The sequence below is a fragment of the Odontesthes bonariensis genome, chromosome 9 (genome assembly GCF_027942865.1).
Source record: "Odontesthes bonariensis isolate fOdoBon6 chromosome 9, fOdoBon6.hap1, whole genome shotgun sequence".
NCBI classification, from domain to species: domain Eukaryota; kingdom Metazoa; phylum Chordata; class Actinopteri; order Atheriniformes; family Atherinopsidae; genus Odontesthes; species Odontesthes bonariensis.
This window is the reverse complement of record NC_134514.1, coordinates 35,821,717-35,845,251: the sequence shown is the minus strand read 5'-3', so window position 1 is coordinate 35,845,251 and position 23,535 is coordinate 35,821,717. Positions and strand designations below refer to the sequence as shown.

At 40.7% G+C, this 23,535-nt stretch overlaps 3 protein-coding genes across 6 annotated transcripts in view; 2 read left to right on the top strand and 1 right to left on the bottom strand.

Moving 5' to 3' along the window:
• Positions 1-23,535, bottom strand: part of nf1a (neurofibromin 1a) — a 130,033-nt gene that overhangs the window by 13,997 nt on the left and 92,501 nt on the right. For all 4 annotated transcript variants that reach the window (XR_012770315.1, XM_075474156.1, XM_075474158.1 and 1 more), the window contains 13 exons: positions 10,653-11,085; positions 10,232-10,572; positions 9,685-9,887; positions 9,107-9,300; positions 8,873-9,013; positions 5,638-5,917; positions 5,268-5,482; positions 4,812-4,873; positions 4,580-4,721; positions 3,095-3,196; positions 2,421-2,561; positions 716-842; positions 263-394 (listed from right to left, as the gene is read on the bottom strand). Coding sequence is in view for 3 of the 4 variants with exons in the window: in XM_075474156.1 (XP_075330271.1) it covers positions 263-394; positions 716-842; positions 2,421-2,561; positions 3,095-3,196; positions 4,580-4,721; positions 4,812-4,873; positions 5,268-5,482; positions 5,638-5,917; positions 8,873-9,013; positions 9,107-9,300; positions 9,685-9,887; positions 10,232-10,572; positions 10,653-11,085 (2,513 nt within the window). In the remaining variant the exon portion in view is untranslated. The remainder of the gene's footprint in view (positions 1-262; positions 395-715; positions 843-2,420; positions 2,562-3,094; positions 3,197-4,579; positions 4,722-4,811; positions 4,874-5,267; positions 5,483-5,637; positions 5,918-8,872; positions 9,014-9,106; positions 9,301-9,684; positions 9,888-10,231; positions 10,573-10,652; positions 11,086-23,535) is intronic.
• Positions 11,348-13,256, top strand: LOC142388650 (uncharacterized). Its single transcript, XM_075474160.1, has 2 exons — positions 11,348-11,452; positions 11,576-13,256. The coding sequence occupies exon 2, from the start codon at positions 11,582-11,584 to the stop codon at positions 12,236-12,238; it is 657 nt and encodes a 218-aa protein (XP_075330275.1). The 5' UTR covers positions 11,348-11,452; positions 11,576-11,581; the 3' UTR covers positions 12,239-13,256.
• Positions 19,987-22,730, top strand: evi2b (ecotropic viral integration site 2B). The gene is made up of 2 exons (XM_075474508.1): positions 19,987-20,187; positions 20,801-22,730. Exon 2 carries the CDS (start codon positions 20,842-20,844, stop codon positions 22,126-22,128), a length of 1,287 nt encoding a protein of 428 aa, XP_075330623.1. The 5' UTR covers positions 19,987-20,187; positions 20,801-20,841; the 3' UTR covers positions 22,129-22,730.

Genomic DNA, 23,535 nt, shown 5'->3' with positions numbered 1-23,535 from the left:
TGATGGACATCATCAACAGTAGGGCAGATGAAAACCTACAAAATGACTTCATCAAAGAAAGTCATAATTTAGATATTAGTTCTGCATTTGTGAAGCAGCCCTTCACCTTCTTACATTCAGCCTTAGTTAACACTACCTCAGTCCCTCCACATTTCTAATCATACCGTTATTTAACGGTATAATGTATTTAAGACTTTTCATGTAAATGGCATTTAAAGTGTGATGAGGAAATATACAAATAAGGTTGTATTTAGCTTCATACCAGCTAAATAAGCCACACTCTGGGTGTTGACCTCAAACTTGTCACATTTCAGATGCTTGCTGATCAGAGCCAAAAGTGTGTGCAGGATTCGCACCGTCCTCGCCACTGTGGTGGCTGATGGGTGTCTGTAGCCTGTAGTGACACAAGTGGGAGAAATTATAACAGTCAACTACTAAACACCGACCCAAAAAAAGCATCACAATGTGACCTTAAACAAACTAACGCAAAGTCAAAGAAAATAACTCCTCCCACGCAGGCGGAACGTGACGTGATGGTGTTCACTGTCCAACTCACAAATAATCTCAAACTCTGTGGATGAACTGAACCAAAAGTTCAGGCATTTTCATGTACATTCATTCAAAATCAATAGCAGGAAAGCAATAATAGCAGATTCGGCTGTGTTTTATGAAGGCGTTTTATTTCAAGCATGAAAAAGACCCCGCACTGCCTTACCTTTGAGTAGGTGGCCCACCAGTGCAAAGTTGAAGTTGGCACTAAAGTTGAGTCCCACAAAATGATCCATTTGCTTACAGTGCCATTCTAAAGGACGCCTGATTTCCATGAACACTTCCTCAGGACTCTGGAGGAGCAAACAAAAGCAGATGGGTGAGAAAGCTTCATTCTGCTGTGTCTTCTTTTAAAATCTTTTCCGTTATTGGCCACACATAATGCACAGGGAGCACAAACTTTGGTGTTTTCGTGTGCTAAATGAATAAATTGATTCGGAAGTTAGTCAAGAAAATGGAAAGAAAAACGAAAACTGAATAAATAACATGAATTGACCGTGTTCTGTATCCTTATACAGGGTCTCTGCAGGTTTCAACAACTCAAATTTAAGACTTTTTAAGACTTTTTTAAGACCATAATTAATACAATTTAAGACCCATTTCACATCCATACCGGCAAAAAGGAGGCTCGGAATTTAGTTGCAAAATATATGAATTTATTCGTTGAACATCAGCACGAAAGGGCCCTTAACTTTGGAGATAAGGTCTCTCTTGATAAAAATCGGCTAATCCAAATAGTGCGATGTACGCCGTCTTGTCTTTTCCACACTTAAACGTTTCCGCTATCTCAGAATCCGGGAACATGGTCTGGAACAGCTCATCAATGTTCTCATTGCCCGTATATGACTGGTGCTTTGCTACCGTGTGAAGAGTCCAGCGCACCTCCCCTTTTAGTGTGGGCGTAGACCCAAACGCTGTCTGGAGGTCAACTGGAGTTGTAGCAGACTGGGTCACGCTGGACCTCGATGCTCCAGATCCTGATGTGGAATAATACTGGCTGATGGAAAGGACTCCAAAGCCTTGATGCCCAATGTGCTGACTTTCAAACTTTTCTTGCACAAGGTGCAATGTGCTTCATAAATATTTACATCAACCGGCTTCGACCATGAGGTAAATTGCTCGTTCTGAAGCCACAAATTGTCAAATTTGCATTAACCCATCTTAAACGAAGCGTGAACTGATTAGCCGCAATATAGCAGGTTGTGTTCCATAAATTCTGACCGGGCTGCACGGGTACTTTAGTTCCGTTAAAGCGTCCTCAAAAATCGAAATATTTAAAGCGAGACTGAAGTTTATACATTTGTTTTAAATAAAAGTCACGTCAATACATTTTTAATATCTCTCAAAATCGCATTTAACACATTTTGAGATTTCAAGAGAATTTTAGACATTTTAAGGCCTTAAATTCAAATGATTGGATTTTAGACTTTAATACCCCGCGAATACCCTGTTATAATGAGAAATACACATCTGCAGTCCTCATCCAGTTACAGAGGATGTCGGATTGCTGTCTGGCACCTCGCAGCAGATCCACACTTGAAAAGCTGCCAGAGCTCATTGGTACATCTACTCATTTAAAAAGTCCTCATTCAGCATTCATTAGACTTTCGATTTCTATTCAATAAGACATGTCACCTCTACCCTAAAAAGGTCTTCGGACAAAAAGGTTGTGGGTTGTGACGAGCACCCGACAACATATTAGTCATTTCAGAGAACTGCTGCTATTTTCATGCATGCGAACTTAATCGCGAGTGAAATATAGATGCGTCGAGCCAACATGATGCTCTGCATTATGACAAGAACAAGTTGCCTTAAATGAAAAAAAACCCAGGAGAGTTGGTGCCTTCTACAGTGGATGGTGTGAACTCTACCTTGTCATTGAACACACGCATTGTGTCAAGAGTGTGGAGGTTCTGCTCCAAAAGGGCAGTTCCAGCAGAGTACAGGTTAACTTCATCTAGCTGTAGCACTGCCACTGCCACCCAGAACAGAGCCTTGTGCATGGGAGAGTCCTGCAAAAAAATGAAATAAATCAATAAGAAGAATCACACAGGAGAGCTTCACTTGGACAGGAGACAACTCAGCTATAACATACGAGATGGTTGTGACAAAGTGCAAAGATAAAGGAATAAACAGTCATGGCTTAATCATTAATTCTGATAAAAACTCATCAAGTATAGTGTAAAAGCTGCAAAAGAGAGTAGAAGAGTGAGACTCGTCAGAGTTATTCATTTCTCAGACTACTAAGCTGGAGTAGCCTGGACATTAGATGCAGCTTCTACATCAGTCACTCTGTATGTGATCTTTGTTTTTCACGACAAGCATTCATCTAAACTACCTCAAAGCTGGTACACATAGCTGGAGACCTGAGCAAGTGCAACAAAAAGTTGAAACTTGTGGCGATAAGAGGAAATCTGTGTTTGCCAGAATGGCTGTCTGGAATAAACGCGTCCTCAGTTTGATGGCACTCATAAGAAAAAGGCTGAGCTGTACAGCAAACACAGTGCAGTGACTGGGCTTGGCAATGATGACAATGGTTTTGTACCTTGCTGAGTAAAGGCTGCAGCTTGGTCAGAGCGATGACTGTGGCCTCTATCAACACTTGGCTGTTGTAATTGTCTGGCCCCTTTAAACAGCTTTCCAAACCCTGCGATGAAACAGACAGAGTGATGAAAAAGACAGAAGGGGGGGGGGGCTGAAAGAGAGATTAAAAACCAAAACAAGACTGGAACGGCCTTCATAAACATGCTTTATAATGTGATAAATTTTCTTTCAAAACAAAATAAAAGCATCAGAATTAAAACCAACCGCATGCCATATTCACACGGGCATTCACACAGCCATGTTTGTTTTCCTCCGTGCGGCGTGTCCGCTCCTGGTGCGGTCCTTATAGTGTCCTGGAGATGACGCGTACCGCACTTCTTAGTTCCGCATTTTAGAACCGTCTGTATTACTCTATTTTAATAATCGAAATTTGGACGTTTGTGAATGGATTCAGAATCGTCCACGTCCGAACAGCGATGCGTCTAAGAATCGAAAATTTCCCCCACCTCTATAATCCACGAGCATCTTAATTAACCAAAGTGTGTTTTAGTTCACTAACTAGAGTTGACTAGCGTGTGTCACAACTTTTTTTTAAAAATTAAAACTCAAAACTCATTAAAATCAAAGGCCTACCGTAAATGTTTTTAGTAATCACTCTATACCCCCACAGGAAAGTTCCCGCCCACACTGAATGGACCCTGACCAGTGGAAAGCAGGAAAGAGCAAATTCAAGCAGAGTTGAGTTGAACCCTGCCATGCAATGGCAAAAAACTCAGAAAAAGTGTTGGAGGCCTGATCAGGCTCCTGAGAGATGTAACCTGAAGAACATGTAGAGGTAGTTTGACAAAATGGGCACGCATCGCTTCAAATGGCACTCAGTCACTTGTGTTTATGAATGATGTGACTAAAGACATAAATAGTAGATAAATACAGGCTGATGAATAGTAAAGGTAGAATGAGAAGCAGAGCCTTCAGCTATCAGGCTCAACTATTGTAGATTCGGCTAATACTTTTGTTCAGGACAAAAACACCCTCTGTAATTTCAGAACTTGGCCTTTCATACTTCCTGACTCCACGCCTTAAATGGCTGAGGCCGATAGCCATCCTCACCGAGTCCGTTTCTGTTGGACATTTGTTTGATCCCACTGTCACCAATTGCTGCTCAGACGGAATTATTGGGTTTCTTCAAGTGAAGTGAGTAAAGGAATACAACTTCTTCTCAAATTCAGCCAAATGCAGCAAAGCTTCTTCACAGTACAGATGGACAATGACCATCTCATAGAAATTCACTTGCTGAAGATTAAATCAAAGGCAGAAAGACTCACAAACAAAGCACAATGTCAAACATCCCAGAAAAGGGCTAACAAAGCATCACATAGAATGAAACTCAAGACTTCAAGCAGCCCCTTTACTGTAGTGCTACAGAGTGATGCGACAGAGCACAGGTATAACGGCGAGGACCTTGTAAGGTAATGAGTGCGCTCACCCGGTCTATGCTGAGCAGAGGGCTGGCCTTGCTGAGGATTCGTATGATCTGCTTGATCTGGCCGTGGCTCACTCTTTTGCTGATGCAGCCGAACACAACCAGTGCTCTGGGCTGGAGAGATGGGTTGTACTGGAACGCAAACCTGCAATCCAAACACAGACACATAAGTTCCACATACTTCACATCCATTGTATTAGCCCAAATCTGCTGAGATGATGGAGGAGGCACATACTTCTGTGCAAGCTCTGTCCACTGGTCTAACCACTTGCAAGTTGGGATGTCTCTCATACAAGCCTGGAGCAAAAACCAAAGAAAAAAAAATTACTCTCATATAACCAGAGGCACTTTGATGCAAGTGGTGCAATATGTGCTCATTTTGATCGATTTGGCACATCTCGCACAAATAAGCTGTTAAAGAGAGAAGGGAAGTGCCCCTGAACCCCAACAGATGCCATGCAAAGAAAACCTGGTGACCAGCTTTAAATTGTACCCAACATTTTTACAGTGAGTTGCATGATGAAGAGCTGGCTCTGTTTTGTCAGGCTTGTTGCGTTCCTTTCATTACATAAACTTAATATTCTTTAATAATATGTCACCTTTATCTTATACTGACATGATACTCGTATTGTGTGACTCATTTCCAAACAATGCAGAGATCTATGGGTGTTTCTTTCTGCTGGGCACTGACCTCCATAATTTCCAGTAAGGCCTCAGTGACAGTCTCCAGAGAGGAGAGGGCGAATGTCTCCCTCTCATAAGAGCCTGGTGAGAAGGAGCGGTCTCTGTAGCTGGAACGGAAGGCGATGACGGCAGCTGACTTGACTTTGCTGATGCCAAACAGCAGATAAAACTTGGGCAGTGAGAACTCAGTCAGGCTCAGCCTCAGAACTTGCTTTGTCTCCTCTGGAATCATTGAAAACAACAGTTTTTTTTCCATGAGAAGAGAGTTGCTGTTGCTTGAGAATTGCATTGAATGGACTGTGAGATTGATGTATAAGAAAAGCTTTCAAATACAGAGAAACCAGCAGAATAAAAAAAAAAGTGAAGTGTTTCCTTACCACTGAAGTTGAGCTGTGAGCAGGTGCAGAGGGAGTGGATGATGTTGATAACCAAACCGTGGGTGGAGGCCCTAAGGGACAACGGGCCAGTGGCTACTAGTAAGGTCACTACATGAAACAAGTACGGCAGGTGGGCTGCAACATCAAGGGAGTTGTTGAAAGACAGCATCAGCATGTAGCGTGCCAGGATTGCAATGTCATCCCACATAAGGTGCTGCTCCAGCGTGGGAGTGGGTGAGAGACACGTTTTGTCGATGATCTTACACATCCGACCGATGACCTGCCACAAAGAAGAGCACAAGACCAACACTGAAAAAGCAACAAGAGCAGATCTCATACTGTTCTCAGTAGTAATGAATTTCACTCAGGATCAGTGAATTACTGTTGACGAGGAGTTTTCATCTCCCTCACAAAGATATCATGAAAAGCAGAGTTTAGGAGTTCAATCTTATGTGCAACTCTCATTTCACATCAAAAATATGCTTTAAACATCGTTCTGAGCTCAAAGGCTCCACTGTGTTTTAGTATATTACTGTATAAGTTGCTATACTATTTGAATTTCCTTGAGAAGTAGTCAGAAAACCAGAAAACCGTATTCAGTGCAGGACACCAAACTTTAAGCTAAAGAAAATATTTAAAATGTGAACCCAATACATTTTCCCCTGCAAATCCAGAAGTTTTCTTAGTGAACCCAAACGGGCAGGATCTGCACTGTAAGACATGCCTACAAAGGATGGAAGTGCCAAAACTGAGCTGACGACAACAAAGGTCAGGACAGCGCATGTCAACTGAAAATGTGCATGTTAAGCCTCGTTTCCACTATGCAGTCCGGTACAGGTCAGTTCAGAATGGTACGGTACGGGTCGCTTTGGGGTCAACTTGCGTTCCCACTGTACAAAGGGGATCCTCAGGGGTGGGCGGAGTGCGTGCCGAAGTGTAAATAACAAATAACAGCAAATAACATCCATAATTTGGAACCACCTCCAAGCTTCTTCAGCTTAATGTGACACTGGCTCGCGGTCCGGTTGAAACCACTCTCTGCCAATTTTGTGGCAATCAGCTGGAAAAATTTTTGGTTTGGCACAGCGCCATCGAGCTCCCGCTGCACAGCCTCCTCACCAACACCGGAGAGCAGAGCCTGGAACCGGTCCTGTGTGCTGGGTACCCCAAGCAGAAGGGTTACGAAAATGCTAACGGGTTCCATGCTTTCGTGGTAGTGGAAACACTGAAATTAGCGAACCGTTCTGAACCGACCCGTACCGGACTGCATAGTGGGAACAAGGCTTAACTTTTGCATATGAAATGACTAACAAGGTCATACATGAGATCATGTGATATGACAATTCCAAACCACTTTGATTTAAACCATTTTGATACGATTAAAACACAGCTATGCTAACAAATTGAAGCATGCACAGAAAAGATGTGTGGAGCATGTTGTGCACGCCTATATAAACAGCTCGAGTTCTAACCAGTTAAAAAACAGTATTTATTCAAATCTTGGGTGACAAAGAGTTCAAGGGAAGCAGACAAGGCTCCATTGTGCTCGGTAAGTTGTCCCTGACATGACAACCAGTAGTAATGCAAAGTAGATAACACGACTATAAAGACTCACATATAGTCACACAGCTGTGTACAGTTGTCAATTTGATACCTTTAATTCAGTGCAGCACTTTGGGAAAGCTACCCTAAATCACTGAGGGGAGCAGTACTACAGCTTAAACACTGCCAGCCATTTCTTAGTCAACAGTCCCCACAATGGCTACTATTCAGCACAGCACTGATGTCTGCCATAATAGGAGCCAGGCCCTGGCTTTTCTATTGTATCTGTCTGTGTATGTTGTGTTTGTTTATCTGAGTAGAGGGCTGAATTTGGAGCCAGAGCCCACAGATGATGGATAGTGAGTGGATGAGGTTGTCTCTTTTGTTTCTCTAAGTCAGGCAAGATTCTCAGCTTTGGAATTTTTCCCTCCACAACTACGTAAGTAATTATTAAAATTAAAGCCAATTCCAATGTCAGTATGAAATTAAATTGGTATAGAAACTAAACCTAGATTATCTTTAGTGCTGCGCTCTACTTAAAAATGAATCCAGCAATTCCGTAATAAATCCGGTCTATCTTAATGTTTTAAAGTCATTTTAGTCAACTTATTTTGGAATTACATGTGCTTCATGTGGATGTTTCACCTCAAAAAAAGGTGTCGTTTTTCATTTTAATGAAAATCTCCCACTGAACTCTCCACATTGAAGATTAAACTGTGTATTTGAATGAAATGTAAAACTTATGTTACCCCATATATAGTAAGTATCTGTTTCAATGAACACTTGACCTGAAGGCCAAACAGTTTTGTCACACACCTAATGTCTCTCTCTTAATGTTGGATTCGGTCTTCCACCCTTCCTGCCTGTGCGCGAGCCATTTTTAAGGAAATGGCCCTTATTCACTAATGGTGAGCAGACTAATGATATGGTGGCAATAAAAGCAGGAGTTCTGGCCAATCAAAATTTCATGAAAGATTTTCTGAAGTGTATACTTTCTAATGACAAAAAATGCCTTGGGTTCACAGAACCTTTTAAACATAAAATAACTATCCTGTAAGTATGTTAATTCAAATATTTGATCAAATTGTTGTGTCGTAGTTAAGAGTAGTGGTATTAGTGTGATGGCCTGCAAAGCGTCCAAACCTCTGTCGTAGGTTCTATAGAGTTACTATGATTTCATCATGTAAATCAAACATTTTGGTGCGTTGTCAAGTCACAATAGAGACAGAATTAGGTTATTTCACTAAAGCTGCTGAAGCAAAAGATCAAATTGACCTTGGTGTGTAAGCTACATTTTGCTACCCATTAGCTATGAGATGTTGCCCACACACTGAAACTATAAGGAAAGGTGAAATGATGTCAATATGATGACCAACAATTTTTGGAGGCAAGTATACTTGCAGAAAACTGCTTAAAAATGAGCAACAAGCAACAAGTGTGACTCAAGCTGCAGCTGATACTCATGTCACACAGCCAGTGTGCGCATGGCCTAATCTGACAACATGTGAGCTGAGATGAAAACGCTCATGTTCACACAAGCAACGCACACACCACCAAGGAGACGTTAAGCTAGCCTAATACCATGAAGCGCTCCAGAGACATTAAAACTAAAAAAACCTTTTCTGTCTATTATAAAGTGTGCACGACAAACAATCCTCCCAAATGTTTTAGGCCACACTGTGAGAAGTCTTACCTTGTTGGAGACCAGTTTAACATTCCCTGAAGCCAGAGCCACTGCAGTGTCAGCCATGACTTCTGCTTTGATAGAGCCCAGGCCTCCTGTGGCGCTGGTCTTAATAAAGCTATCTAACACAACATCCAGCAGGTCTGTGATCTGAAGATGAGGGGAAATGGTTCCAGGTCAAAAAGTCCAATACAAGACATTTTTATCGATAAGGGACTTATAGTCTATCATCTATAGACTCACCTGGCCTAGGCTGCCCCAGATCTTGGCCTGGATGGAAGGATACATCTGTTTCTCATTGATTGTCATGGTGATGAGTTTGTCCAGGATGGCAGTGACACGCTGGCGTTTAGCATCATCATTATGCTTACAGAAGCGAACCAGGTTTAGAAGCCACGGTGTCATGTACTCAAGGCAGAGGTGCTTAAGCTCAATACCTGTAACAGAGCAGTTTTGCTTTAAATAAACCACATGATTTATTATTATCAATAGGCATTTAACAAGACATTTGTTCAAAGGGTGCTACAATGAAGTGGCCCCCTATCGTTACTGGCCCATGTTTGCTCTCAATAATTTGATTAGATGTCACAAAAATGGCTGATCAGAATTTTATAAGAGAGTAGAGTAGAGCTGTAATATCTGTTCTCTTTGTGTTTATTTGGTTAATATCTGGGGCCAGATAAGTGCAGCATCGCAACTTTTCCCTCACCTGATAATGTCAGTACAACAAGCCGTGAGAAGATGTTAACAGTAAAGCCACATGAATCAAGGATTAAGGATTATTATTGTGTGTCATTCTCTGTGCATGTGTGCAGACTTACTGGACTTGCTGAAACCTGAGATGCACTCCTCCAAAAACTCGAGTGTCAGATGTGGCTCATTGGCAGCCAGAGTCTTGCTGATGGAAACTATAAATAGCGTGTTGTTGGCTGGGATGCACAGGCCTGATGTCTCCAGGAGCTGGCCTTCTATCTTTAGGTTAAAGGTGCATGTCAAAGCGCACAGCAGATTGTAAGCTGCAGACCTGGATGTGAGATGGACAATACATTAAAGGTGTCAGACCTCACCAAAAAGCTTTAAAATGTCAGAGTGTTTATCGAAAACTTAATTGAACCCCTTGCATTTGAATTATTTTGTCCAAATACGAGTGGTTAAAGGTGTAAATAAATTTCCATTTAACCTTTACATAGGTCAATATATTCTTGTGCAGGACCGTTTCACCTGGTTTTTTACTTTTGGCTCGGGTGAAGGAGATCTTAACACAATCATATTTCACATGGATGACATAAATCAGACCCCCTTTTCTTTTAACCAAAGCTAGGAAGGCAATGCATTTTTTTTGGGGGGGGGGGTCCCTGCAGGACTGACCTGAGGCTGGGGTCAGAACTGCCCAGGTTTAGTAGAGCAATGTTGAGCAGAGTCCCTGGAACATCTTTTGGTCGAATCTTTGTATGCTGTGGAATAGAGTCCGGCTGAGACAACTCCCAGCGGGTCCTGATGTGGATTATGGACTGGACAATAGCATCGCACTCTTGGTGCATGAAAGTGAGTGGAGTGCCCTGGTTGGCCATGGTAAGGGTAAACTGACTCTCATCCACCAGGCAAATCTCCTCTATCTCTGAGGCATAGTAAACATCATTGAGGAAGACGGGTTGGCCCAGAACACGGGTCCGCTCAGCTGAGGTCACCTGAACTGCTGTCGAGCCCACCTGATCAGCAAGAAGAAATATGTCATCGATCATACTAACCTTTGTTTATCAATCGAGTTTCAAGCCAGGTGCAATCTCACCTTTATTGAGACTTTGGTGTCTTTATGGGCCAGCTTAAGGGCATTGTGGAACACTTTCAGGTCTTCTTCCAATGTCAGAGTGGCTGCAGGCAGTTTCTGTTGGTCAGGTTCAATGTGCTCAGCTAGCTTAGCTGGAGAGTCAATAAACTGGAGTCGCTTGCTGCCCTTCAGCCCGGTCAATAGCCGCTCGTGATACTTGGTGTACTCCCTCACCCAAGTGTTACAGTTGTAGACATAAACTGCAGCTACATTCTCATAAGCAAAGCCAGGAAAGACCACAAACCACTTGGACAGGAAGTCCGTCTTGAAGCGATTGCTCGGTCCAACATGAGTTAGGTCCACTACTATCTCGTAGGGTTTAGCGTAGTAGGGCTTAAGGGTGAGGAGGACATGGTAGATGAGCAGGTCTCCATTAATCTGCCCGGTTTTAAACCTAAGGAAAGAAGAAAAATAAGATATTCCAATTACAAATTCATGTCCTCTGTGCTCACTGATTCGACTGTGTTTGAGGTGTGCTTTGTACAAATGAGCCCATATAAAAAATGATCACAACTATTTATGTGATATAGCTGTTAGTGTTTTGGAACCATTTGACTCAGAAAAATAACGCACATTTTTTTTTGTCTCTGTTTATAAATAAGCTTTTTGACCTTTGTGGTGTCAAACCACAGACCCTGAAATAACCAGAGCAGAAAAAGACCCCGAGAGGGGCTCAGGAAGTGAGTTCAGAGCATCTCTCGAGTCTGTTCGCGGCAAGTGCTTCTCTTTGTCCCACCACGAACCCCAGAAGACTCCTTCAGGTAAGTGTCTAATAAAAAAAGTTTCTCCCTGGCTCACTCACTTTAATTACAGGCTGTACATTATTCAGAAAGTCACAATTTTAAGATGAATGTGATTTCTCTAAATTGTTTTCTAAATTTCAGAATACGATGGAAACCCCCAGAACACTGTGTGTGTTTCTACTGCTCAACCAGCTGCTGCTGGGTCCTATCGATGCAGACCAAGACCTTTCAACAATACAGACATATTCATCCAGACCAGGAGACCAAGGTGACAGCCTCACCACTGCCATGCAGGATAACTTCACCACCACTGACCAGCAGGACGTTTCTAACGGCACCATTGCCACTCGTGTTGATTGCTTGATTGACACCGAGATGGGTCTAATTGCTATCGGTTCAGCAGGAGGGTTGATTATCTGCTTGCTGGTTGCCACCATAGTACTTGCATGTCAGGTCTGCCTCCTTCAGCGCCGGGTATATGCCCCCCGAACCTCAAGGTCCAACATGGACTTGGTAAGTGGTACTGGCTACTGGGACGCGGACCAAACAGAAATCGGAGGATTTGTTGGCCCGTGTGACACCAGCGTCATCCTTGAGGAGGTGAGGGCAGACGGCAACATGGAAGAAGAGAGGCAGACTGAAATACAAGAGGCAATGGAGGAGGCTGGGATAGGACTCGAGGAAGTAACTACTGAAATGTTTTCTGACCCTGAAGAGAAGGCCTGTCAGATGCAGAGCTCCGGTTCCCGGGACTCCTGTTTGGAGATTCCCAGGGATGTAGAGAACATGCCCCTCGTTGTCTGAAGAGGTAAACCCACCTCGGTCGATCAAGGCAAAAACATAACCACTTTTGTTGATCTGTCCTACTTTGACTTAGCAAGTTTAATTTTTATTGTTGTATGTTTATTGCACCCCAGATGTCGCAGTAAATTGTGGGTCTGCTTGGGCCCTGCAGGAAATTTTGAATGCTAATGCTTACAGAATGTGTGTGCTTTGGTAGTTAATATAAGTGTTTTCAACTTATTTTACTCAAAAACAAATAAATGAAATCTTAAATATCTACAGAATTGTATAGCTGGTGTTATATAGTTTAAATTTATCAAAATTCTGTTTGAATTAAAAAAAAAAGAAGAAGCTCTGTGTCATTACTTTCGGTATGATGCTGCAAGAAACATTTCTTAAAGATAAATAGACCATTTAGAAATAAGTAAATAAAACCACCACCATGTATTTCTGGTAGAAAAATAAGTTCTGCTGACTTCAAGGTTAAAGCATCAATAAAAAGAAAAATGGAAGTAAACTTTCTTTTTCTATTAAAGATATCAGGAAAAATGCTTCAGTGAAAGCAGGCCTCATATTGTTAGGCAGCTGTTTGTTCTGGCAGAAACCCTTTTCCAACATTGAACGTCAATTGAATCAACGCAAGAATTCAAGAAATAGAAAAAAAGGCAGACCAACAGAAAGAAGATCCACACAGGTACTTTATCAAAGACATTCCAAGATCCAATTCTAGGTTTCACATCTTGTGTGTGCCGAAGCAATGCTGAAATGTTAGTTGGAAAGCTGGTGACAAAATACAGCCTAAATATGTAGCTGCCTAAATAATATTGCTCCTTTATAACTTGCATCCATAAAAACTCCTGTTACACAGTCAGAATTGAAATAAATTGATTTTTGCATGGTATTTCTGTCTCGTGTTTCAAATGAATATTCATGATTTAATTTAGGTCACAGTTTTGACTATTATTGGTTTTAGCTGTATAGTATATGGAAGCATAAATGTAAGAGATGAGTAGGCAGATAAACTAAAACTGTACACACCTAAGTAGTGTCGGTGAAGAAAAATAAAGAAAAAATGGACACATTTATTTCAGTGATGACATTATTATTTTTGTTTGGATAAATATATAATTTACATGCAACCATCCCTTTTCAGACTTACACTACTTTGTATTCAGTTGTAATCAAGCAGTCTAGCCCTTAAAGGAACATTACACTGAAGTTATGGGTGAGTGGTTAAATGAATTTAATTATAATGTCACAGGACTTGGGAGTATTTTCTCTCTCTTGGTTATGTCGGGGCAGTGAATGCTTATGAAACAATGACTTACAGAATAAAAGCAGACCTGAATAATGCACGTCATTGACCTTCTCTACAGCCGGGGGGACATGAAGTTCTTTTTAAGTCTAGAGAAGTCAGAGTTTAAAAATCTAATGACAGCAGTTGACCCATAGCAGGGATTTTAATTCATCCGATTCTGTATTCACGACTCACGGACTGACGGATCTTTTGTCTTGCTTAGTATTAGTACAGCCCGAAAGTATCTGCTCTCATTTTATGAGGTTTTTTTTACAAACAGCAAGTGCTGGACAATAGGCTAGTGATAGTTGGCTTGTACTTGTAGTTGAAAATGTTGTCCTTGTTCTTATTATTGGGTGTTAATAAGTTAGCACAGTATGGAAGTAGAGTGCATTCAGGTATTCACAGCACTCCACTTCTTCCATAATATCCGATGCTACAGCCTATTATCAAATAGATTAAATCCATCTTTTACCTCAAATCGAGGCCGGTTCTACGCAGGTGTAAGAAGGGGCATTGCCCCCTCAAATAAATGTCCTGCCACCTCAAATCACAATTTTTGGAAGTTGAGAAAGCACATTTTAATATAACCACAAAAGTAATACATTACAAGTTGACAAAAGTAACTGCAGGAGCAGAAAAATCCGCCGAAAAAGGGACAAGATACAGTACCCGCTCATCCCTTCGCTGTGTGTGTCAATCACAGGCTGCGCAGCACACACACACACACAAACACACCCCTTCCCCCTCAGCCCCCAGTAAACATCTAATCACTGATAGTATGCAAATGAGCCAAGACATAGCATGACTGGGACCACAATGGAAATAAGCCTTAGGGCTTTTTTGTGTTATCCCTGACTATTTATTTATTTCTTTTAATGTATGGTTCAGTTGCTGTACCATGTTTTACAAAATAATAGTCAAATAAATTCATTCATTCACTGTGTAGTGTCAGGTTTCAGCATGGACCCAAAGGTGCTGCCATGGGCTAGCAATCCATGGTAGTGGTAGCGAGGCGTAACCAGCATAAGCTACAAGTAGATTAAAGAGAATAACCCGAGAGGCAAAAAGAGATGGAGAAATTGGTTAAGGAAAGAAGAAATTTAAGAAAGCAGTGGAAAAGAGCTGCAGAAGAAGAGAAGGAGGGAATTAAGGTTTTGCAGGGAGAATTGATATGCAATCTTTTATTGTATTGTATTGAGCTTGTATACTTTATTAATAAGATTATTTTATTCAATATTAGTATTACTAAGGGCTTGAGCATTTATTCTGTTTTTGAGCAATTCTTTCCAATACAAATGTATTAAATTCCCCTATTTAAATCTTTAAATGTCGTTTTCTCAAAATCAGTTTTTTGTATTTTTCCAGTATCAATATCTCAATTTTTTTACATACTTGTATAAGTAATCAACTTAGGAAGTTTCATGGTGATATCAATTATTTTAAAATATTACCCTATTCACCTGTAGTGTCTCGCCTTAAGTTGCTAACATTAAAAAAATCAAGCTGGAAAAAAATAAAGGAAACAATCTTCTGCTCTATATCCGTTGTGTTTTATACACTTTTTTTTATTTATTTATAAGACTACCTTTCAGTTATCTAAATACTGTCCATAGTGTGTGAAGTCTTTCACTTTTGTTTGAGAATTAAGCCATCCAGTTAAGATAAAGGTTATGTTGTTAAAATCTGGGTGAAGGATATTTTATTTTTTTATTTTTCAGTTTCCGCCCCTGAGGGATTGCCACCTTATGGTGGTCAGGGGGTTTGTGTGCCTCAGTGACCTTAAGAGCTATACTAGCAGAAGCTTAGTCGTCAGATGGGACACCCAAGTTGGACAGGTCTGAAGGTAGAGGCCTGACAAAGTGCAATCCACTTCTCCAGGTTGTAGTTGGACACATAGCTAACAACCTAATTCCATGAAGAAAACACTGTTACTATAAGTACAGAAAAAAAAGGGCTGGAGCCATGTGCATTCATGATGCCCCCTTCACATTTCTGACTGCCTAGAACTGGCCCTGCTCAATATTCTACACACAATATTCACAAACAATACGTTTTTTTTTATTTTTTTTTAAACTTTTGTAAATTTATTACAAATAAAAACAAAAATAAAACAATTACATGAGTATTCAGAGCGTTTGCCATGAGCCTCAAAAGTGAGCTCAGGTTCAGGCGCTGCTGCGCCGGGAGACGAGAGAGGAGGCCGCGACAGTGACGAGTGAGTGGAGGCAGACATGGTAACTAACGTTAGCCTGGGGCTGGCTCGGCTACATGTTTCAGACCTGTCCAAAACCTAGTAGAAAACGTTTTTGATTTTGTTTAAATATGCCAAATTGTGATATTATGGGTTATTATTGTTCAGATGATTTAGCTAAGCTAGCTAACAGCTGCTAACGTAAGCGGTCTATTGTTGACATAGCAACAGTAAACATTCACATGGACTACTGAGCTGCAAATGGAGATGCAGAATCATCAAGCTGCATTGTAAATACAGATGAGATACTTTGAATTTTAGCACAAAATATGGTAAACCAAGAGGAAATAATTAGTTTAATTAGCAATATTTGCCATTTAATTTATTGTAAACTTGCAATTAATTTATTGTTTACTGAGGTGAGGTGATAACTATTTCATAGGTATAATTTGTGTGTAACTTTAATTTGTGTGTAAATGTGTCACTTTTACTGCAGTTTTCAAATGGCTGTGTATAGTGCCGTCTTGAGCATTTTCACAAAGTTGTTAGTGGTGTTACGCTCGCTAACGTTTTGTTCAATATGAACAGATGTTTTATATGACTCGGGAGTAATGAGTCGTCTCAGTGAGTGATTCGTTCATTTTTCATGCAGTACCTTCCCTCGCCACATGGCAGGCAGCTCATGATCTGCTGCAGGGCCCTCAGCGTTTGTTTTCCTTTGTTTAGCTTCTGCACATTACAACATAGATCACATCTTATTTTCACACATCCAAACACCGTTAACACCCCTGATGCCTAACATATTTTACACATCCCACTACGTAGTTAGAGCTATCTTGATGTGGAGTTAAATAAATGTACTTTTGGCTTGAGAGGTTTGTGTGTGGCCTCCCTTCTTGTTGCCCCCTGTAGCAGTCACAGTGCCGTGTGGATTAAGAGTTTTCAAACTTTGACAAAACCAACATTCCTGTGGGGGATGTTTACGTATGTGGATATAAACCAGATCTTCATTATCTTTCCACAAAGGAAAAAGAGACAGAAACTGCCTAATTTACGTTAACCTTCTACCCTCTTAAGAGCTTTTGGGAGTGAAAAATAAGCAACAGACACTTGCCATAAAAATTGGAAAACTCGAGTGAACAAAGGACCTTTCTGTTGGAGATGTTGGAGACCTTACTATCTTATCTTCACCATGAATCGAATTGACATGTTAACACCCTCTCCCCCAGAGAAAGAGACCAGATGGCTACATACGAACTGAGAAGACTTCACTAAGACTCACTTTTAGTCAAATCTTAAAACTATATTAAATGTGTTTGATAACCGTATACAATTTCTTTCAGGTTTCCAGCTTGATCACAAGACGCATATAGAGACAATTTGTACAATTCTGTCTTAAATATTGACAAAGAACTGATTTTGGTGGAAAATGCCCAACCTGCCTGATGGAACCACATTGCCCCCTAGTGGTCTGCAGTGTTGATTAGTTGAACATTTAAATCCCAGAGGACTCAGTGAAATGGACAAGATATATGCAACTATTAACTTCTAACGATGTCCCTTCGGTATCTATTTGGTATTTGTTTGGTATCCCCATTGTTAACACAGAAAATTAACATTGTGTGGTTCACTATTCATATGTCACGATTTCATAGATATTCATCTGAATTTTGAAAGTCATAATCATCAATTACGTTGTGTTATTTTGATGTCTTTATATTGCAAGTCTATGTTATATCTTTAATCTGCATATCTTAACAAGATGTGGTGTTTTCAGAATCACCGAGACAAATGTTCTAGGAGACAGAGTAATGGAGAAATAAGAGTTTCTTTGTCTAATCCAGAAATCCCCATATAAAACAGATCATGTTACACAGACACCCAGGCAGACATGCACACAGTTCAGGCATATCATTGGCTGAAAGAATAGTGTAAGCTTACGTCATGCCCCGCCTCCGAGAGTCAAAACCCGGAGCCCGCGAAAAACACTCTCTCTCGTTCTCTCGTTTTCTGGCTCTCGCTTCAGGCGTCTTGTTTCTGGCTTCATGCCACTTGTTCCAGAAGAGTTCCAACCCAGAGTTTCAGAAGGAGATTTGAGCAGAGAACAGCTGCTCAGAGAGTTTTGGAGATGGTTTGAGCAGAAGAGAAGAGCTCACCAGAGTTTGGGAGTTTTCCCATAATCTCAGGAGAGAGCGGAAGGACGTGAGGATAACGATGCAGCGGACGACCGGAGGAGACCCTCCAGAACCCAGTGAGACCCCGGAGAAGAGAAAGAAAGACCCGAACAAAGATAAGAACAGAATGAAGTTTTCCTACCCAGAAAGCCAACTCCAAGCAACCTTTTATTAATCTTCTGTGAACTTAAGTTCACTTCATCAGAGAAGCAACGGACCAACTGACACTCAGAAGATTCGATCATCTAACCACAGCCCTCGGCACCATCGTTCCCGTTTCCCGGTGAAAGAAGCAACTGAGAAGTCCGCTAAAGTTAGCCACCACAACCAGGAAGGCCCAGAGAGCGGAAGAGAAATCCCCTCGGACCCCGCGTGGCCGCTGCCGTGTTCCGAGCTGACTAAGCAGAACTTCAGCACAGTAAGACCGACCCGTTTTCACCTTAAAGTGGGTTTGATGGATGTCTCGAGGCTTTCACAGAATGATAAATTAATCCGAAATGTCAGTATTTAGCGTCAAATAGTCAGCCAACCTAAACTATTTGAATAAATCCAGTATCTCCCCATTCCCCATATTTTATTTTCCATTCACTAAGTGTTTTATATAATCACCCATATTCAATGCATCTCCTGTTTGTTTTAAAGGCTCATGTTTTTGGTCACATCATTTTAATAAATAGTTCGTATATATATATATATATATATATATATATATATATAAAATCATATATGTTATAATCACAGATTGTGTTGTATGCTTTCTTTACGTAATGTCTGTCCAACCAAACGAGAACTTCACGAAAGTAGCGAGATATGAGACTGATTATTAATTGATTATTAACTGATTATTAATTTAACATACCAGGATCGTAATATTCCAACAGTTTTCCTACCTGACTGTAACGTAAAGTTAAGATAACGGTAGGTGGTGCCCTTAATTCGAGCAGTATGCATGAGAGAAGACTTTCAGAATTGAACTCTATAGTAGCCTCTAAAAGTTGTGTTGTTTTTTTGAGAGAGAGAGAGAGAGAGAGAGAGAGAGAGAGAGAGAGAGAGAGAGAGAGAGAGAGAGAGAGAGAGAGAGAGAGAGAGAGAGAGAGAGAGAGAGAGAGAGAGAGAGAGAGAGAGAGAGAGAGAGAGAGAGAGAGAGAGAGAGAGAGAGAGAGAGAGAGAGAGAGAGAGAGAGAGAGAGAGAGAGAGAGAGAGAGAGAGAGAGAGAGAGAGAGAGAGAGAGAGAGAGAGAGAGAGAGAGAGAGAAAACGGTGAAGCCGTTAACACCGAAGCACCACTGAGCAAACGGTGTTACAACACATCTGGTCAAGGGTGGAAACATTTCCAACTTGGCAAAACACTTGAAGCACAAGCACCCAGACCTGCATAAGGAGTTCAGAGAACGACAGGTCATAACTTCTATACCCATGAAAAAAAGCCAGGTTCAGTGCTAAAAGAAAGCAACGCCAGCCCCCTTCACTCTCTACAGAAGTAGCTCGGGAAAAAAACACTTTCTCTGGTTTAAATATAGCCTATTTATATTAATTAATCTGATATTTTATGTATTTTAAAATTGTGTTGTCAGTGCATTAGAAAAGCCTGTCTTTGTGGTATTTTATTTTATTTACTGATGCATAGTTATAGTTCTAAGATATTCTATAAAAATAAAGTCAATAATGACATTCTTTGTGTTCTCTTCTTATTTGGAAAAGTATCAAAATACATGTTGGTACCGATATCGATACCAAAATGTTGGTATCGTGACAACATTTTTTGTTTTGTCTCGCCGGCGACATTTTCTCCTTCTCCGATCTTGGCAATTATAGTTTACAAACATTTTGATTAGTCTCATTGGCATCAAAGCCGCTTCAGTCTTCTTCTACAATCTATGTGATCTTTACTCATCTCCCATCCAAAGTAAGTGATTTTGCCAGTATATTCTCTGTTTAGTGTTTACAAGCCTACGATCTAGTGACAAACTCCGCTAGATTGTTCCCCAGCCCGCTCCGTTAAAAAACGCAACTGACGTCTATAGACGTCAATGGCAGCCAATGAGTTAACAGTTGGGCAGTTTGGTGTAAAACATGAACTACTAAATTTAGCTCTGCCATCCGGAAAGCATTGGTTTCACACGTCTTCCTGTCAGTAAGGCAAGAACCAGTCTCAACGTTTCAGTAGAGTGGAGCTGTTCCTGCCCTTCTTCTTGCTTTCACAAAGGAGACATTTTACAACAGGCAGCCGCTGGATAAGCTGGGTCTTACTACTATCCAACTTCTAATACATCCAGGAACGTGAGCTTACTCCTGTAAAGTTATCGGTGAGTACATTTGAAGTATCACTTAAGTCAAGTGCCTTGAGCTAATGCTGATGTAAAAAAAAAAATTAACCAAGGATGGCAAATCTAAGTAACAACTAAACAGTCTTGGAGCAATTTGTAACATAGAAACAATAAAGAGGAAGATGTTGAGAAAATGTTACTCTTTAGTAAACCCTCTGGAGTTTAGTCCACAAGTTTTTTGTTTCAGTACAAGAAGTTACAAAATGTTTGCTAACATTTTATTCATTTATTTATTTTAAACAAACAAACAAAAAAAAGATGTGTGTTTACTTTCCTCACACTTGTAGCCAAAGGCGTTGGGTTATTCTCTATTCATTTATGGTTGAAGTGACTATGTAAAACATAACTAAAGACTATTGGATAAATTACAATAAATCTGATTAGACTGTTTACTACAAGGCTACTTTTAAAGACCCAAAATGTACTCTTGAAACATGACTATTTAGAGGTGCGTTTTGAGAAGTGACCACGCAATATCAGAAGAACAGAACTGTTTTTACTTAAATTCACTTCCTCCTTCATTTCCTCATCAGATGGCATTTGCTTCAGACTGTATTCTATGCATCTCTGACCAAAACTTCCTCTATTCTAGCAACAAAGACACAGCAACTAGCCTGAAGACAGAGGAAGACAATGACGACTGATTTCATAAGCCTCATTTTCCTATGCTCCTTGACACTGACGGCAAGCAGCACAGTAACATCTGGTCTGCGCAACAACCTCGCTAATGTGACGGCTAGTCAGGCAACCCAACAGAATTTCAATCGCAGCCAGCTGACGACACAGGAGACGTCAATCTTACAAAGACCCTCAGAGACCCCAGATATTGACATCACACCATCTACCATAGATGATGTAAATCCATTGAAGGAAAAAAACAGCAGGAGTTCTTCACTGCAAACAACCCATAGAGTGACTCCTACGACTTTTACGATGAATACTCAAACAGCAGCAACTCCAATCACTTCCATACGGCATGATTCAAACAGCTCAACAGGCACAACAGAAGAGCAATCCAAACGTATGACACCTGCAACAGTGGTTGCAACCATTCAAGCTAGCAACCCAACCAAACCTTCAACTGTACTTCCAGTGCAAAGCACCTCCACCCAAACCAAAGACACAGGGAAGACATCAAGCGCCAAATTCAACAGGAAAGAAATATTTTCCTCGACTTCACCTCACTCACAGTCGACAGTCCCAATCTCTACAGCCACCACATCTTTTAAGCTCGTAGACAGCAAGTCTACAAGTGCACACCGAGTTACAAGTGGCAATGCTGCACGGTCCACAGGTCCACACATAACTACAGCTGTGAGCCCAGTCTTCCACATCACCAAGGCAAAGAAAAAACAAGATTCCAACAAGGGAACTAACGATGGCAAAGTAGTGGCAGGGCTAATAGGTGGAGCCCTGACACTAATGATGATAGGCTTCCTAGTAATTTACATAAAGAAACGGAGGGTTCAGAAGCAGCAGATAACAACTACAGACTGGGCTGGTCCTACACCATTTCTGGTGGGTGAAGATGATAATGGCCAAGTCCCGCTTAGGTCTTCTAACCGAATTTCTCTTTCCAGCTTTCTGCCTCAGAGACTGTCTAAAAGACTGTCGCTGCTTCCAGAAATGGACGAAGAGTTACAAGACATGACTCAAGGTGCTACGTTCGGAGGCAAACAACAAGGGAAAACATTTAGAAAAGATGGACAAGTAAACAATGGGTCATCTATAGTTATTCCAGAAATGAAAAGTGTAGATGGAGCAGCAGACACAGCTGAAAACCGTGTCTCAGAAACACCTTTGGAAACCAAAAACATTCTGGCCACAAATAATTCAGAAGCAGCTAACCAGACGCAAGATAATTCTGTGAATCTCTTCAATGAATCTGGAGCACAGGAAAAGGAGCAAGGAGAAAACTAAACGATGACCTTATGCAACCTTTAACAAATTTCTAAACCACTCAACAGATCGAGCAGATGTACACTCTTAGTCATCATACTTGCACTGGTGTTAGGCAATACTAAAGTGACAGGAACAGGAAATTGATCAACTAAACATTGTATGTGGAAATGATAAGAGATAATAATCAAGGACTCTGAAAATTTGACAAGCAGTACTACAAGACTTAAAAAAGTTTATAATCCAGTAGTAGAAAAGAAAAGTTTTCTGACCCTTTTCAGCAAGTTAATTGTCTTACCATGTAACAGCAGACACATATTATCCTTTCTATGTAAAATAGCTCCTCAGTCCAACAGTGTTGATTGATGACTACTCATACTTCCTTCTCACTTTTTCTTTTAACACTGTCTGTTCAGAGTGGAACTTGGTAAATGATGCATTTTTAAATAAAGTGTGAGTAACAGAAAGCAGCTAATAGAAAAACAGAAGGAAATGTGGCAAGAAGAACATTTTCCTTTCTTACAGAAGTTCTTGCTGTAAATAAAAACAAAGGCTCTGTTTTATGATGTGATGATAAAAAGTTTCAAAGTGGAAATATAAATAAAAACATGATTCAAATTCAATCTGGAATTCAGTCTACTTGAATATTAAAAGCTGATTTTCATTTGACTGTGTCCCTTGCTCATTCGGTCTCTGCACAGTAGCATGAGTTGTACAGTGAACAAGATGGGAGACGTGAGACACGTGGGGCCTCGTTAGAACGAGGCCTGAAAGATGCGCACGGCACTTTTGGGATGTTTAAAAGAAAATGTGCACAATTGTATGGAAAATATGGACCCATGCTTACAAACATTTTGGACATGCAATGCAAGGCAAGTTTATTTGTACAGCACAATTCAACAACAAGGCGATTCAAAGTGCTTTACAGAGACATTAAAACAGTAGAAATAAAAAGCATGATTTAAATTTTAAACAAAAAAGAAAGAAATAAGAACAATAGATAATATCAGATAAAATCAGTAGTTGAAATATGATTAAGTTTTGAAACTCAAGCTTCAGATCTGGAGCTTTATTCAAATGCAGCTGAAAATAGGCTTGTCTTCCACCTGGACTTAAATACACTGAGTGTTTCAGCTGATCTGAGGCTTTCTGGGAGTTTGTTCCAGACATGTGGAGCACAGAAGTTGAATGCAGCTTCTCCATGTTTGGTTCTGACTCTGGGAACTGATAAAAGACCGGATCCAGATGACCTGAGGGGTCTGGAAGGTTCATACTGGGTCAGGAGGTCACTGATGTATTTTGGTCCTAGACCATTCAGAGCTTATTGTGAGTTATTAAACTGAAGCCAAAGCAAGACAAGGGTAATTAAGTGTGAGAAACACTCATTCACATTTTGTATTTCATATCACATTACACATTTATCAAAGC

Coding starts and splice junctions, on each gene's coding strand:
- LOC142388650 (XM_075474160.1), top strand. CDS start 11,582: ATGGAAACCCCCAGAACACTGTGTGTGTTTCTACTGCTCAACCAGCTG.
- evi2b (XM_075474508.1), top strand. CDS start 20,842: ATGACGACTGATTTCATAAGCCTCATTTTCCTATGCTCCTTGACACTG.